This window comes from Pseudomyrmex gracilis, unplaced genomic scaffold (assembly GCF_002006095.1).
Source record: "Pseudomyrmex gracilis isolate BER0280 unplaced genomic scaffold, ASM200609v1 scaffold_207, whole genome shotgun sequence".
Taxonomy (NCBI): Eukaryota; Metazoa; Arthropoda; class Insecta; order Hymenoptera; family Formicidae; genus Pseudomyrmex; species Pseudomyrmex gracilis.
Window position 1 is genome coordinate 246,009 of NW_018020791.1, and position 17,469 is coordinate 263,477.

The window sequence follows — 17,469 nt, forward strand, 5'->3', positions numbered from 1 at the left end:
TCACGTCAACGTCGCAAACAGCCGCGCACGCGCTTTTACCGTGTACAAAAACAAATTTGTTCGAAATTTGTTTCGATTAAAAATGATGTCTAGCGTCTTCCTTTTTTTTGCATATCGATTTTCGTCTGAATTTTTGTAATTACAACACGTGTCGCCTCGCACGCGGATTCACGAATGCTCTCGATAACGGCCGAATAAAAGAAAACGGCGGCGAAAAGAGGATTCCCCGACGACTAGGGTTGCTCCACGAGAAAGGGAGAGATAAAAAAAAAAAAAAAAAGTGCACCCTCCCCCCTTTCCGAACTAAACAAGAATTTAGATTAAAATTCAGAAACGTGCGTCGCCGAGAGGGAGATGCGAACGCCGGGGAATGAATGGATGCTCCAGGTGTATTATACTGTCGTGTGCGGGCGCACACAACGACACCATCGGCATCCGCGTTGCGGAACGTGATTCCGCCCGACGACATAATTTTGCGATGTGCACCGCCGGATATTTACGAGCAACGTTCTCCTCGTTCTATCGCGATCAAAGAATCGTCTTTAAACGTCGCACGACCACGCGTCTGCGAACGGCGCCATGAATGCGCACGTTTTATCCATTTAAAGGTTTACCCGCGCGATTGTACTCAGGAATTGTGGCAGACCCTCGCGCGTTCGTGTATCTCCGATTCTCACGAGAGATATTCGCGTTTCGAATAAGTAAAACGTTAAAAAAAACTCGAATATAAACTTCTTCTCATTTTTTCTCCGTTTTGCAAACTCCGTTTAATGTTAAAATCCAGATCATCCAGTTTCAACGGACATTATCAATAATAAAAAAAACAACTGAGATCTAACTTTAACTGTTATTTCACCTTCTGTCACGTGTATTGAAAATAATGAGCAAACTCGGATTGTGAGAGCAACGACATCGAACTATCGCAAACGCAATGAATTAAACAAATAACTAGTCGCGCAGATATGAAAAAAAAAACGAAAAAAAACACCCACAAGAACGCTTTTATCGGCTAATTCATCGATCATCATCATCTTGTCGATTATTGCAATATGTTGCTCCGGATATTTACTCGAACAACGCGAAAAAAAAAAAATACGATTAATGGCGATCGCGTGTGCGCTAGTTAGCGCAATGCACTCTGATCATACGTTGTTTTTGCGTATCTTGTTACGTACGCAAACATGCACTTTATAATAAATTTAAATTACAGTTCTTTCAAAAAATTAATTCGAGAGAACGCTGGATGTTTTACTTCTGCTGTGTGCTCGCAAGTGTTGTACACACATACAACGTGCAATAAGTTGTATTATATAAAAATATAGCGCTAAGTTAATATTGAAACAAAATTGAAATATATTGGAGAATATCGGTTTTTACGTACCTTCGTACGTACGCATGCACTTTACAATAAATTTAAATTACAGTTCTTTCGGAAAAATTAATTCAAGAGAGAACGCTGAATGTGTGTTACTTTCTGCTATATACGCTCGCTCTTGCACGTACATGTGTACGTACCGTGCAATAAGTTGTATTTTATAAAAATTCGCGCTAAGTTAATATTGAAATTGAAACAAAATTGAAACATATTGGAGAATATCGGAAGATCGAAGTTTTTACCGTTATACGTTTTCATTTTCGACAGTTGTAATTTTTATTTAATATACAATGAAAGTCATATATCATACCGTGTGAATTTGCGTTAAATAATCAAGAGACAGTTGAGAGAGAGAAAAAGAGAGAGAGAGATGTGATGTGATGATACATACATCGGAAACTCGAAATTGTATCTCGTAAGTTCACTCGACCGTGTTCACTCGCACATGCGGAAGAACTAATATAAAAGAAATAATATAAAAAAAAAAAAAAATACCATGTTCCGACAAATGCAATAATAAACTCGATAGGTCAAAGGATGCAATTAATCGAGAGTTACGATTCCGCTCTAGCGACAATTGGCTATCGCGCAATTCTCGTCATCTCGTGTTATACGCGTCTTGAGTGTCGCATGCGCGCGCTATTATTCTCAATGAAAAACAATGTGCGGAAAAATACAGCGATACGTCCGTACGATGTCAAGGTGTCGGCGAGATAAGCGCGCGACTCTGCGTGAGTGAAAAAAAAAAAAAAGAAAAAAAATAACGCACGTTTGCTACATACGCGTCCCGGTCGACGCGTTCGCAGTCGGTATCAAAATAAAACTATTACTACTGCGACGTAGTCGAACCTACCGATAAATCTGACGTGTTTCTTTTTTTTTCTAATTTCCAAATTAGCGGCCACGGGAAAAGAAAAATACGAATTCGCTGCACGCGAGTATATATTATTACAATACAATAATTGTTTATAAATAATTAATAAGCGTAATTATATCAGTAATAGCAAATTACTTTTCGGACGGAATTTGACGCGTAAATTTTTATACACGCGCACGGATAAAAATTCACGTCAGGATCTTTGTAATTTTAACAACAGCCGTGTTTTAATTTCCATAAAATGTATTCGCACATGATTAAATCGCGCGCGCGCGCGCGCGCACACACGTACACACATCAAAATAGCTCGCAGCAAATTTATACATAGATAATATTTTTTAAATAAATCTCAACCTAATTTAGTAACAAAATGCAAGCATTTTAATGCATACAGATGCGAACAATGTTACAATGATTAATTATACGTGTGTTTGCGTACATATACATATAAAGTATGTACACATGTATCATTTTTTATACTTTAATACAGTCGAGATTATCCAAAGCTTTAACATCTGTACGTGCGCAAAGTAACAATTTTGTCTTATTCAGTTGTTTCAAAACCATCAAATAAAAACGCGATACGTCAAATTTTCGCTGCGATACTCCGTTTGCGAATATAAAAACACCAAGACTCGACAACACACATCGAATTATCGCCGTACTATTGTATCATCACAAGTCACATCATTTATCCGCAAATTTACAAATATTTTTTATACATTTTAAAAGACGCGTGTTGCGATGCCTTTTACGACCGATGCGTGTTTTCATTGTCCCCCGTAAAACTTCAAAAACTCATTGTCAATATCGATCGCGAGAGATTATGCCCGAATTGTAAAAGCGCAAAAAAGAAAAAAAGAAAAAAAAATTACGCGCGCGGAACGATTCCCGTGATGACGGACATTTCGCGCAATTGTCTGGAACACAACGACTGGTATTTCTAACCCTTTCTGTTGCGGAGTACTCGAAAATTCCGCAGACCCATCCGCAAAATGCACCGTTTGCGAGAAAGGTTTCCGTGATGAAAAGCTCGCCGGTGTGCCGCGCGCGCGTTTATATCGTGTTTGTTTCGCCGCCGAAGGGTAATGAACCCCCGACCCTGACGGCGGCCGGCGGTGTTTGCTCGCGATGCGAGGGAGCGAAAAAGCGCCGCGGCGAGATTCCGCCGTCGGCAAGGCGTGCCGTGCGCGATAGCAAGAAAGTACTACAACACAGAGTTCGATGTACTCACCGCAATGCAGTGACCTCCGTCGCGGTCAGGCTGCTCGCTGGTACGTCGGGATCTCTTCTTTCGACGTCGACGACGCGGCTCTCGGTAAACAGGGGTTGTACAAGAGGGCTGCCGCCGCTGCTGCTGCTGCTGCTGCTGCTACTACCCCGCTGGCGGTGGTGGTGGTAGTGGTGGTGGTGGTGCTGCTGCTGCTGCTGCTGCTGCTGCCGCTGCCCGTGACAGAGACCACCGCATAACCAGAGAAACAGTCACGTTTCCATCGGCGTAACGGTATACGTTTTGCCGTGGAAAAGTCACTTACATTCACCGCACCACACGTACGCGTCAACGTCGGGCGTCGAGCTGCGCGGATTCGGCGCGACCGCGCGCGATCAGAACCCGAGAAATGCGGAAGCGGAAAGTTTTTTTCGGACTCGACGCGAGCCGCCGAATCGATGTGTGATGTTACACTTCCCAACTGTCTTTTTTGATTCTGCAGATGTGCGCGCGACCAACGCCATCTCGCGTCGCCTCGACGTACTCGGTGGCGCCGGCGCTCGGCGGGATATTTGAACGCGGTTCGAGAAACGGCACCCTTATTCCGCCCAGTGACTTTTCTTTAAAATCTGCTAATTACTTAAAATTATCTCGAATTATTCGAGATGTAGATTTTGTTTTTTTGAGAATAAAAGGAGAGATCTAGAATTCATGAGTTTTAAGAAAAATTATTTACATTTTCTAACAAATGGAGAACTTGGCTAGTCCGCTGACTTTTGTAAATAAATAAAAAATATATAAAAGTACACACTATGAAGCATAGAATATTTTCAAATATATCTCGCGCATATTTATGGTGAAAATAAGAAATTACGTAGAAGGTGCAACTTTTTATATAATTTATTTATGTATATATAGCTTAGTTTTTCCATATTATATATAAGAACATAATTTTTCTTATAATATTAATTTCATATATATAATATTACTGTTTAAAATTCATGATTGACAACTCCACCGTATCTCGTTAGTAATTAATAATAATCTTAACACAAGAGCACATAGCGTATATGATAAAGCATATCTTTTCTCGTACTCCTTGTTGCAACTGCGAATATAAAAGCGTCTTTTTTTTTTGTATATAATAATATATTACACTATATATGTGTATATATATATATATCTTTTCTTCGTATTTACATTCAAATTAATACAATATAACGTAATTAAGTCACGCATTTCATTCAGTTCGTGCACGTAAGTATTATATAAATAAAAATGTGTGTCCCCCACATTGAGCTAGCCTAAAAAAATATTAAGTCTCCTCCCACTTTCGTAGTTTAAATAACACATTTCGGTAGTGAAAATTGACGTAAATGAAGACACGTTGGGTGTACACAGACAAAACTAGTTTACCCGACACAGTAATCAACGTATTAGCTCAACGTACGTATCGGTAAATAATAAATTGCGCAAACATTAAGTAGATACGTATTATAATGCGTGATATAATTATCGTAAGGCATTAAGTTTAACGCGCTAAAGATATTTCATATAGAAATCAAGCATAAATGCCAATATCTTCAAATACGTACATCTAATAAGTGTACCTACATTTAAAGTTTTATATATATATATATATGTATATATGTATATCGATTTACATGTAAATACAATTTTAACTGGGTTTATGAGAATGTCTGTGAAAACGTATTTAAACGATACAGAACATCATATAACTGTTCAACTCATTATACATGTAAACATGGTTATATTGCTGTATAGTAAAAAAAAGTTTATTTTTTTTATACTTGTAGAACTTTTCTGTAAAACAATGTAATACATTAAATTGTTATCCGCACGTATATATATTTAATTGTGTACAAATATTCATGAATATCTCGCACTATTATCAATTGCACTGTGACAATATTCCATAAGTCAATTGTTTTTTTTATTTATTATAACTTTATTCTCTATTTGTAAATCATGAATTTGATTTGACGTACGTTAACGGTAATAAACATGTAAAATTACGCATAAAATTTAAACACATAAAATTAATTGAAAAAATAGAAATCAAAAAAACGCTCTAGTTACGAGGGAAAGAATTTCTGAAAGACCACTTCTAGAACGCGCCACACCGTGTATGTGTGTGTGTGTGTTACACGCATAAATTTTCCTTCATACATCCAATTTTTATTCTGTAAGTTTATAAAAACTGGATCGCAAATATTGAATACTTGAATTTTGCTTCAACTTGCATCTCGTAACGTGTATTACGCTGAACTAAGTTTCCAAGCTATAGAAGAAGTACTGATATTAAATGTAAGCTTATACATATTACACCTAACCAGAATTTAAGGCCACAAAACTTCTGCCATAACAACGTTGTGTATCACCTACTGGGACGTATCTGTCTAAAATAAAACCAACTGTACAAATAGGATGGAATGTTTATATCAATTCTGTATCCTTAAAAACGCATGTCAATAATTCCATGATAATCATGTTACGATACAAGATACATTCGTGTGTTCAACGTCACTCATATCGTTGGTTAACAAGTAGCAATGATTATATTATTTTTCGAGACTCTAATGCTATCGCAGAAAAATACTGACAAAATGATGATGATGATTATTATTATTATTATCAGAAATAATATCAGTTTCCTGGGAACACTTTTTAATCAACTTGTTTTTCATATTTGATATACTGAACTTGTATACAATTATTCTACCTGAGCATAACATATATTTTTAAATCATTATTAAATTAGAAGAATAAGCAAGGAGATAATTTAACTTGTAACCAATTAATTTAATTCGTTGGTTTATCAATATATTCATTTCAAGTGGTTTTGTTAACAACTTGACTAGTGAACTTAAAATCCTGCATTTGTTTACCTCGTATATTAATATGATAAAACGTGGATTATTTGTCTACAATTATATTTAATACAAAATCTATCTTAGTATGAACAAAACAAGAGTGATCTAAATAAGAACAAACAAATCGGTATGATTTGCTCTTATTTAGATCGTTTTAAAGCTTTTTCTCTCTTTACACACAGAAGAAGAGAAGAGAGAAAGAGAGAGAGAGAGAGAGAAAGAGAGAGAGAGAGAGAGTGAGAGAGTAGGTTTTTATTTTATTCTTAATTTTCTATTGTTTCTTGCCTTTTCTTCTAATATCATAACAAAACCTCGATTTTATATTCTTCTTCCTTGTATATTATAGAAATATAACTCTCGAACAAAACACAATCTCTATACGCGTTTAATTCGTACAATTTAATAATCATAAAAGCTTAATAAAAACAAAACAACAACCAGGAAACAACATACAGAGCGAAGTGAATTTAAAGATATGTGCATGTAAAATATGTGACAAATATTCTGTTTGTTCAGACAAAAGATACATAAGTTTTGCACAAATATTATAAGTGAAAAAGAAAAACGTTTGTACGTAATGTTAAATTTGATAAGAAGAATAGAATTTTTTTGTGTAATGCCGTAAAAAGTCATAATATCGAAAACTTTTATTTGCAATTATAAAGCATATTCAACACTTTATCACATATGTAAACAATAAAAAAAATATGATAACTTTATGCACTATTTTCATAAAACAATTGAAGTTTTTTTTATCACTTCTCGTAGTATTCACGTAATATAAGTTTAAAACCGAATAAACGGTACTTAAAAAAAAATCGCACAAAATAGTTTCTAACCAAAAGTCGTTCTTTGAAAAACAATTGTTTTTCTTTTCGCACAATTATAATACAATAGTAAGAAATATACGTCCTTCAAAAGTTCACTATGTACAACCATATTTCTGCGATTTATATTCCTTATTTAAATGTGAATATTATTCCAACAATAAGAATCAATAAATCACAATTATAAATCGATAGTATAACGTTATAATGTTATAACAGTCGAGTCAAGAAGAACTACTTCTCTCAAGGAAATTTCAAATTTGCAAAACTACGAGATGTATTATATTAAAGTAGGGCTCCAAGATCGGTTCGAATCTAACGCTATCAGAGAGTTTCTGAATATCTGAATAGCGGATAATTGCGACGTTACAAAATATTCGAATTATTCGTTCAAACAACAGAATGTTGAATCCACATCGCAAAAATTATGTCAAAATTCTAGCCACAAGACGTGTTGTTTATCTCATAAATATCAGAGATAATAAACGTCTCGATGACAACAAAAAGTAAACAAATTGCTAATTCAACATATTTGGATTGGATCCCAAGATGTGTGCGAGAAACTTGGATTTTTGTGATAATATTTTTTAACATTATCTTGGAAGCCCTAGTTTAATAACGAATTAGTTAATATCTATTATCTAATCGCAAGTTATAGTGACATTTTAATGTTATACAGATATTTTTCTCATTTTAATTTATTTTGTAAAGGTGTATATATATATATAGCGTGCTGAAAGACACAAAACTTACTCAAGTTACTTAAGAAAAATTAAACAATTAGTTTAACTTTTAACATATTGTTTCCAAGTTGCTTGATTTCATGTTACCACTCGTGATTAAATAAGAGACAACTGAAGCATTAAAGTGTAGAACATTTTTAAATGTTCATACATAAATTTGTTGATATATAATTTTTCCTCATATCTTCTATGGGTATATGCATGTAATATATACAATATATTACAAATATCATATCATATATGCTATATATATGTGTGTGTAAATAAACACAGGGTGTCTACTTAATCCTTAGAAAAAAGTTCCCAGAGAATTTCTTTTGATTATTCTCTTCGTTCAAGAGGTTTCCCGCTTTAGGCGAAATTGGAGCATATAAATATGCAGATTTAAAATATGCGCTATTTATTGTTTCTTATAATATATCAAGTCTCGTATATATTTGCATTCGCGTGAACACGAAAAAGAAAGGTTAAAAGCCTTGATCAAGCTTCCAAGTGTTAAATGTGAAAAACATAAGAAGAAAACTTAACTCAATTTATTTCTTGCTATTTAACGATGACAACCTTGAAAAGACAAATGTATTAAAAATTTCTTGAGTCCTGATAAAATTCCCTGGGAATTTCCGGTTTTTCCAGGAAGTAGACGCGATAAAGATATTTCGTGCTAATCGACTCCAGCAAAGCCCTGAGAACCTTCAATCGCTTTAATTAACTTATCCCTGAGTTGTTGATAACTTTTATACGGAGGAAGGTCAATACGATTAAAGCTGAAATAATGTATGTATTATTATTATATGCGAGAAATTATTTTCTAGAAAAAGAGATAATTAGACAAAAATATACATGTGTTATGTAAGAAACTTTTAATGAAAAAATGTTCTAGTTGTGAAGACTTACCAAGTATGAGCTCTTGGATAATTCTCTGGTGTACCCCACCTTTCAATTGTGAATAATTGCGGTCCGTTACTCCCGTAGAGTTCTTTGAATCCGTTCATTGGGACACGTGATGTGCCAGTCACAAACTGTAATAATCTAGAACGCATTTCGTTGCTGAATGAAAGAACAACTCTCCAGAACCATTGCACGACAATGTGGTTTGCATGATAGTCCCCTTTATACAAGGTATTTTGTTTCCAGTCTTTCACGTCAATATGCTGTATACCACACATCAATAACTCGAGTTCGTGTTCATCGAATATCTTCACCAATGTCGGTGGTATAAGAGCATTGAATCCCTCCAAGAAGGCGTTCATCTGTTCCTGCACTCGAGATACAAACCGCCATTGAATAACCAGACTTATATATTCATCCTTATTTTCGTCAGTTAAAGGAATATTAGCACCATCTGGCTTTAATTCTCTTTGGGACGTATGGCCAAAACTTTCCTCGTCGAGACAGAAAGTAAGTTCTAACTCGCTAGGATCATTTTCCTTGATCCACAGAAGGGAGTTATAGTATTCAGAATCAACGCTCTCCATATCTTTTAGATCAATTGACTTGCCTAACATCATCTTGTAAAACGGTCGGATAAAGAAAGCTAAAATAAAAATGATAAAAATATCACACCAAAAGTTACAAAATATACAAGTGTCGTTACTTGAATAAATTTTTTTTATAAATTAAAAAAACAAATTTAATTACATTTGATATGTATTTTGTTAATATAAAAACTTACCATCCAAAAGTTTACCGTGATAAACAGCCATTCCTGCTATACGTCCAATAAATTTAAAATAGTTCAAATGTTCCTCATTGCATACACCAGAACAAGGATTAATTTGGAGTGTATAATTGTCACTGAAAATGAAAATACAAATGACTATTTTTTTTTAAGTCATAAAATACACAAGTGTGTAAAAAATTAGTAACTTATTTGATTTGTATTAAATTCATTTGTTTCTATCGTTAATTTTTGTTTTTTTGAATATATTATCAACAAATTTTATACTCACGTTGCGGAATACTCGAAAAGTCCGTAATATGGATTGAACATTTCCTTCGATAATAAGAAGAACCATTCTCTGGCAAGACCACCATAATCTAAGCCTACTTCACCCTCGAATTCTACCCACAGTTTCGTTTTTAAAATATCAACTCTGTTAACAGAACTTATAATACGGTACGAATCTTCTAAAATATTGTTCCGTGTTACTTTTATCTCGAACTTATTAGGAACGTTATTCTGCAATAAAATATAAAGACACATATAATCACACTTTTTACATTATATATACTAAAAATTATTTAATGAACAAATTCACGTACAGGCTTTCTTAGTTGCGACTTCAGATATTCATATTTACGCTTATAGTCTCTGGAATATGGTACAGCCTGAAAAATTTAGTTTATGTAACACATTATCACACACTTGTTATATGTAATAATATTAGTATTTCAATAATATACAAAAAGATTTTTATATCAAATATTTATAATCATACCGGGCCAGCAATTTGAGGATTGGACATGCGTGGGTCTTCCCATTGCGTTGTTCTCGTATCTGTAAGTAAAAAAAAGAATATATGAAAGACAAAACAATACACCGCAGATGTATTATCATTTAGTTTCGAGCAATAGATTGCATACTATGATCTATGAAGAAGATTCGTCCATCGGTGTGCACTCTCTCTTCCCATCCTTCCGGAAGCGGTCCTAACTGATCCAAATCGCCTCTTGGCGTTGTCGACGGTGCGACAGGATTTGGCATAGAACTCGGTCTTCCGGTTCTGGGATCGACCCAAGTTGTCGCTCTTTCATTGTGGTTAATAAAAAATACTCTACCATTCGGCGCTACTTGCATACCCCAACCAGGAGGCAATCCTTCGTCACTAGACACGGGTAGAGTTGGTCTAGGACTTTCAGCCTGAAATTTTTGCGATGCAGTGTAAAAGAAAATTTCGAGAGTACATATATATATATATATATATACATATATATATATAACTACATAAATAACTTAATAAACACAATAATAATAATTTTACCTCCGACGATCGTCTCGAATTAGCTGGACTATCAACGTTGTCGTCAACCTGTAAACAATATAAAAATATTTGCATTATAAAAACACAATAACTTCTCTCTATACACGTATAACATTACAAAATGGATATTGTTTTATAATAATAAGCTGTGTGCATTTTATACTCTCAAAAAGTACACATTTAGATGCTTATTGTTATTGTAAAGCGTATTGATTTCTTTTATTTGACTATATTGTACATGGGCTTATGACGAGAATACAACGAGAAAACTTCATGCCAACTTTAAGTACAAAAAAGCTTTACATAAACAATTCTCAATAACATGAATCTTAATTTTAATGCAGTGTATATAATTAACATATTAATATATATAGAATGAATTAAGTGTATATATTGTGATAAACTAAACTTGTGCACTTGTAAATATCTTTATGTTTCTCTTTTACACATTCTTATTATTCAAGTACATATAATTTTTAATTAACAGATAACGAAGCAGATAAAAGTCACAACATATGTGTGTATATAATAGATATATACATATTTTTTGTCTAAGTGTTCTCGATACAGTTTAGCTCTTACAGAAAACTGAATACATATAATATACATATCTCTCATCATCAAAATAATGCACAAAATAAGACAACATATGCTATTTATCATAAGCGTATATGTAATACGAATGTGAATATGTACATAGGTATATGTTAAGCGTTACATTTACCACAACTAAAAGGAAATAAACATAGCTCTGTTTATATTAGTACCTGAGATTCCTCAGATTCGCTAACGTAGCCACGTTGATCAACCGAATGTCCGGAGTCTGAAGAAGTATCCCCAATACCCCCTCCCCTATGTTCCCCACCCTCACAATCTCTTGCTTCCGAATCTTCATCGTCCTCGCGCAGAACCTCACCGTCCTTACACACACATGCACAAAGTTCTACATACTGCATGCTGATTATATATGGATTGTATAGATGTTCGACTCTTAATATGCGTTGAAAATTTTGTTTATACAATAATAAAATTTTATATACAATAATAAAAACAAGTTTTTCTGTCAACATTTTAAGAATTACAATATTTTCTCAATGTTTCACACTCTCAAATTATTGATATTATTACATGTATCTATATATGTAATAAATTTATGTATATATACATTTCTATTTACTACATTGTTTACTAAACACATTCTTACATTCAGAGAAATATGCAATAAAAACATGTGTAAAACAAGTAGCATTCGTAACAAATTTTACATTTATAGTATATAATGTTGATAAACAAATTATAAAGGAAATATTATGTACAATAAAATAATTGTTTGTAAAGTCTATTAAAGTTTAATAGCGTCAATGTGTTATTTTTTTACCAATGCACTACCGATTCAAATGGGGACAATTATATGCTCGTACTTGATAAAGTACATACATATTGTCATATTCACATGACAGTAAAAAATATTCTACGTTGTGTAGATATATATGTATACTATGATATTTTGTGCGTGTGTGCGTACAAATACATATATTTTTTTACATAGAATATTAATGTAATGAACAAAATAGATAATAATGTTTTTTCATATGTATGGAGATTTGAAAGCAGAGAACAATATTATTTATCTAGTTTGTCATTAATTAAAAACAAATTAACAAGAAATATAATTTTGTAGAAACATAAATTAGTTTGCGATTAACCCAATAAATTGGAAATATTTTGAAACGTAAATAGATATTTTATATAACATATTGAAATAAATTTTGAATAATAATGCGTGTAAACTTTACCTACATATTATTCAAAGTAAAGCAAAATGTCAAAAAAGACTTAACGTAAACAATTCAATATTGAGTTTAAGTTTCAAAAAAACGCAAATATCTTTAAATGTTATTATTCAAGATAAATGTATAAGTTTGTGCAGAAATAACAGTTTAAAAAGTTTATAAGAGATACTGTAGCTTACCTGATTTACTACCGAATTTCTATGCCTATTTTCATCATCCGCACTTATATGAAACCGTCGCTGAAACTCAGTAGCTGCTGTATCCAAATTACGTTGTTCACCTACTCCACTCGTTGTTGTTGTATCTCTATATCACAGAGTAAAATAATATTATCTTATAAGCTCAATATATAGTATCTTAAATGTATTATATAAGTTTATCATATAATATTATAATATTATAAACACGAAACAAATGGTATCACGTACGGTTCTGGCCGCTCCCACTGTGTAAAACGGTGTATATGATTAACATAATATGTACGTCCATTTGCATCTTGTCTCTCTTCCCATCCTGGTGGCAATGGCCTATTAACCACAGTAATCTACAAAAATATTTTCAATAATTCTAAACTTCTACACTTTGCTTCATAAAAAATATTTGATTTTCATAATTGAAATCTTATCATAAACATGCACAAAACGTGCCATTTATTAATTTATTGCATACAATCTAATATAAAATTGTTTATCACATACATCTGCAGCTTGTTCCACTGGACTATTATTTTCTGGCTGTACCAATTCCCATCCGCCTGAATCGGATATATCATTGTTGTCGTTTTCGATATTAGGTGAGTCACTCATAAATGCATGATACAATTCCAACGTTCCCTTAACTCGCGATCGCTGACTGGAATGATTACTAGCCATATCCTCATAAGTTATTCATTTTGCATTTGCAAATAAAAAGATACAAAGCAAACAAATTTAAAAATAAAGGAACATTATATCATGTACATATATTAAATATAGAAATTATTGATTATACTCAGTCTTGTATCAGAAATGCAAATTACATTTAGAAATTTAAATCAGAATAAATAATTAGTAAAAGTGTGTAGACAATTTATTACATTCGCTAACTGATTACACAAAAAAATATAAAATATATTAAAAACTTATGTACTGCAACATGATACAAATAACGGAGTATTAACGTGTGCATTAATAATTGTAAACTAAACTAAATGTTGAATATATAGCTTGAAGCAAAATTGTAAAAGATACTTACCTACGTGGACGAAGTACATAATGTCTAGAAGGAATAACACGATGCTCCTGTTCTTTTGGTAGGTTAAGCAGTGTTAATTCCACCATACCAAGAAAATCATCCCTTGTCAATCTATTTTCATCAAAAACCTGTAAGACCAATTTGTGTTCCACTGGTTTAACCTAAAAAAAAAAAAAGCATGATGATAATCAGTAATGTAACATGAAACAAACTATTTGAAAAATGTATTGCACACTTCTCTTGTTTAAGTTAACTAAATTTACCCTGAATATAAATTCTTCCTCCCAAACAGGATTCAGTGTTTTCTTTTTGGTTCTTGTAAGCGCAGAATCCACTGTCTGATCTCCGTTTATTGTATTTAAATCAATCCGCACATAAGGATCGCTTGCACCAAAAATATCTTTCTTAGCTAAATGGTGCCCAGCGATTATCTTTAGTCTCAACTTGCTTGTTGCTTCATCCCTCTAAATAAATTGTTTATATGAATTTATTGATCATATCAGAATAGAATATATTTTTTTTTTTATATAAGTATTTAAGAGTGTTCACATAGCAACCATTAAGCAAACTTTTTGTGCACAGACAATATTTTCTATTGATAAAGGTTATGTAATATATAACCACAAAACAGATAATAATAAAACCGTCAGAATGAACAATATAAAATTTATCATATATAAAATGGAATTTTAGAAAAAAAAAAAAAAAAAACATTCTAAGACTGTTATCACTAGGTTTCAAAAATAATAAACAACAAAACTACAAGTACTAATCTCACTGACAGATAAATAATCAAACAATATATCACTTTGATATCACAATGGAAGACCTTGGAATATTGCACTATTCTACAAAACATGTCACGAGATCGTTGCAACAAATGTCAGAAGATATTCGTTGCGGCAATAATACACACACAAACGTTGAAATGTCAATACAATCAATACGAAAAACGTTGCGGATTAATCATTTACAAGTAACGCAGCTGACAAACTTCCGTAGTCTAAAATACTAACTCTGTCGCAAACAGGCATATTACATTGATGTTTTTCGAGGCGATGCCAACAAATTCACTTGTCACTGATTAAAACGCACGTCGACCTAAATATCGCGTGACTATGCGTCGTTGCGACGTATTCTCTTCTTTTTCGCAAAAAAAATCAAACTTCCCGAAGTACAAGATCCGTTTTATGCGTCTTTATTAGTCACCGAGAGAAAACCCAACCTATACTTGTCAAACTGTCAAAGAGACTACGTACGGACTCGCCATCGTCTCCGGCCGTCGGATTGTAACCGTAAACATTTTCTTCTGCCATTAACGTTAACGTGTGCTCGATTGGTGCCTAATCGCCGATCGCTCCTTGCTATTTAATGAGCTTCACGCAAGTTTCTTATATGCCATCAAGAAACCTATTTTGTGTTAACCCCTTTTTCCGTCACACTATTGCGCGACCGAGACGGATGTGACATGCCCGTTTCCGGGTTCAAAGATGGCCAGCTTCCTTTTAAATATTTAAAAAGTGGCAACTCCGAACGACCGCGCTATATCACAATTTGTTCGCTAATCTAATCGAGTCCGAAACACAAAACTATCGCAAAATTTTTACCGTCGAGACGGTAATTTAAACCTCGAGTAGTGTAACTTGTTCTTTTTCACACGAGAGTACAGTTTTTATTGTTTAAGAAAAAGCGCGATAATGGAGTATAAAATAGTTCGAAATCGATATTATTTATACATGCTTTGTTGATAAAAAAAAAATAAAAAAAACTAATAAGAAATTTGTTTTAAGCAACACTTTCGATTTAACAGCTTTAAATTACCGTTATTTCATTATAAAGTGCGCAAAATCTTGATATTATCTCGAAACACGATAAAACTTTTGATTCCACATTTTTCAAGATCGTCGGATCGTGACTAACACACAATGAAAATGATAATGAAAGAGAGTTATATTACTATCTCGATTTTTTTTTCATGCAAAAAACGACGATATGTTTCTTAAAATATCAAACATTCGACAGCACGTTATCTAAAGATTAGGAAACCCGTCGAATGCTTCAGCTATTTTCCATTATTACATCAAGTACGCGTAAAAATTGTCACGTTTTGCGTACATATTCTTCTTCGCTATTATCTGAAATATATTTTAATTTTTAGGATTAACATCTTACAGCGGGTTCCGATAAGGATAATCGTCCAAATTGCGCATCCATTTCCGCCACACGTGATGCAGAATAATGTTGAGCATTCCAGGTGTAAGCGCGTCTTCGAAGAGGTGGTGGTTCGACACCAGCGTAGATTGGATATGTCAAAGTTCCTGGCATTTTTGTTTTTTTTTTCTTTTTTTTTTTGTTCTTTTTCAATATCTCTTTTCACTGATACTATTACTGAGAGATTAGATTTATCGACGCACTCTCTCTCTGTATATTATAGCTTTTCAGTTTTAATACGTTTTTAATTTTTTGTTTTTAAAATTTATTTTAAAAACTTCTGGTTTTTATATTGTTTCGCATGCGTTTTTTCTGCGCTTGCACGCAAATATTATAAATTAGTATTTCAAAGCTTGTTTTCTTTTCTAGAGCATGATCTTTACGGAGATATATTTTCACCTCCTATTTATTACATACGTGCCACTATAAGCGTTTCTCTTCACGTTAGTTTCACGTATGTATGTAAATCTTATAAACAAGATATTTGCGTTTGAGTATAGTAAAGATTAACAAAACTCGGTTGCTTGTACAGAATGTTCCCCAAAAACTTGTCCATACACATTTTACTTGCTTTGTAACGTATTCAGTATGCGGTGTGCTTGTACACTCCTATTCTTCACTCTAACAATTATTAAAGTAAACTCACAGAATTTAAATAACAATATAATTTAAAAAATTCGCTAACAACCACTGTGTGTGGTTTTTTGAAACAGCCTGTATATGCACACAAATAGAAAGAAAGACAAAGAAATAGAAAGAGAGAGAGAGAGAGAGAGAGAGAGAGAGAGAGAGAGAGTGAATGAGAGAGAGAAAGAGAGAGAATGAGAAAAAGATAGAGGGAGAGAGAAAAAGAATACTCATTAAAAAAAGTCGAAATAAAACCTCCGTATAATCGCTGAGTGCGACTTGCTACTCGAAAATTCACACTTTTATGCCACTATTTAAAAAGTCACATTGCAGCATCGATCTTTACGTCACGCGCAAATAAATATAATATATCACAATTTTTTCTGTGGAGAAAAAACTCATCGATATATCGTTCGTGTTGTTCATAGGACTCGCACTCGATAACTAAAACGGAGAGAGAAACTGAAGGTTCAGATAAGACAATTCTTGTATATCATGGTCGTGTGATAATGAATACACCACGTACAGTAAGAATTGATTTTTACGCTGAACGCAGCGATAATGATATGCGTGTGTGTACAAATATATGAGTACATATTATTGTATGTGTGCACACAGGTATGTAATCAAGCGTTGCGTTCTCCACTATTTGTTTATTTAACCTTTTCAAATACGCACGAAAAGCTTGATGACTATTT

The 17,469-nt window shown here is 33.3% G+C and overlaps 1 protein-coding gene across 7 annotated transcripts; it reads right to left on the minus strand.

The window, feature by feature from the left end:
- Positions 1–5,216: 5,216 nt before the first annotated feature.
- On the minus strand, positions 5,217–17,279 carry LOC109858495 (E3 ubiquitin-protein ligase Nedd-4). 7 transcript variants are annotated; one of them, XM_020435812.1, is made up of 16 exons: positions 17,027–17,279; positions 16,106–16,753; positions 14,197–14,397; positions 13,934–14,094; positions 13,399–13,564; positions 13,129–13,244; positions 12,880–13,006; positions 11,675–11,827; positions 10,908–10,955; positions 10,510–10,786; positions 10,365–10,423; positions 10,189–10,254; positions 9,876–10,105; positions 9,599–9,720; positions 8,821–9,460; positions 5,217–8,690 (listed from the first exon to the last, which is right to left on the minus strand). In XM_020435812.1, exons 2-16 carry the CDS (start codon positions 16,256–16,258, stop codon positions 8,588–8,590), a joined length of 2,622 nt encoding a protein of 873 aa, XP_020291401.1. In that variant the 5' UTR covers positions 16,259–16,753; positions 17,027–17,279; the 3' UTR covers positions 5,217–8,587. The 7 variants fall into 7 exon arrangements, with proteins under 7 accessions (XP_020291401.1, XP_020291398.1, XP_020291399.1 ...); XM_020435809.1 differs by having other exon boundaries at positions 16,106–16,765; XM_020435810.1 differs by having other exon boundaries at positions 16,106–16,765; positions 17,002–17,279.
- Positions 17,280–17,469: the final 190 nt, after the last annotated feature.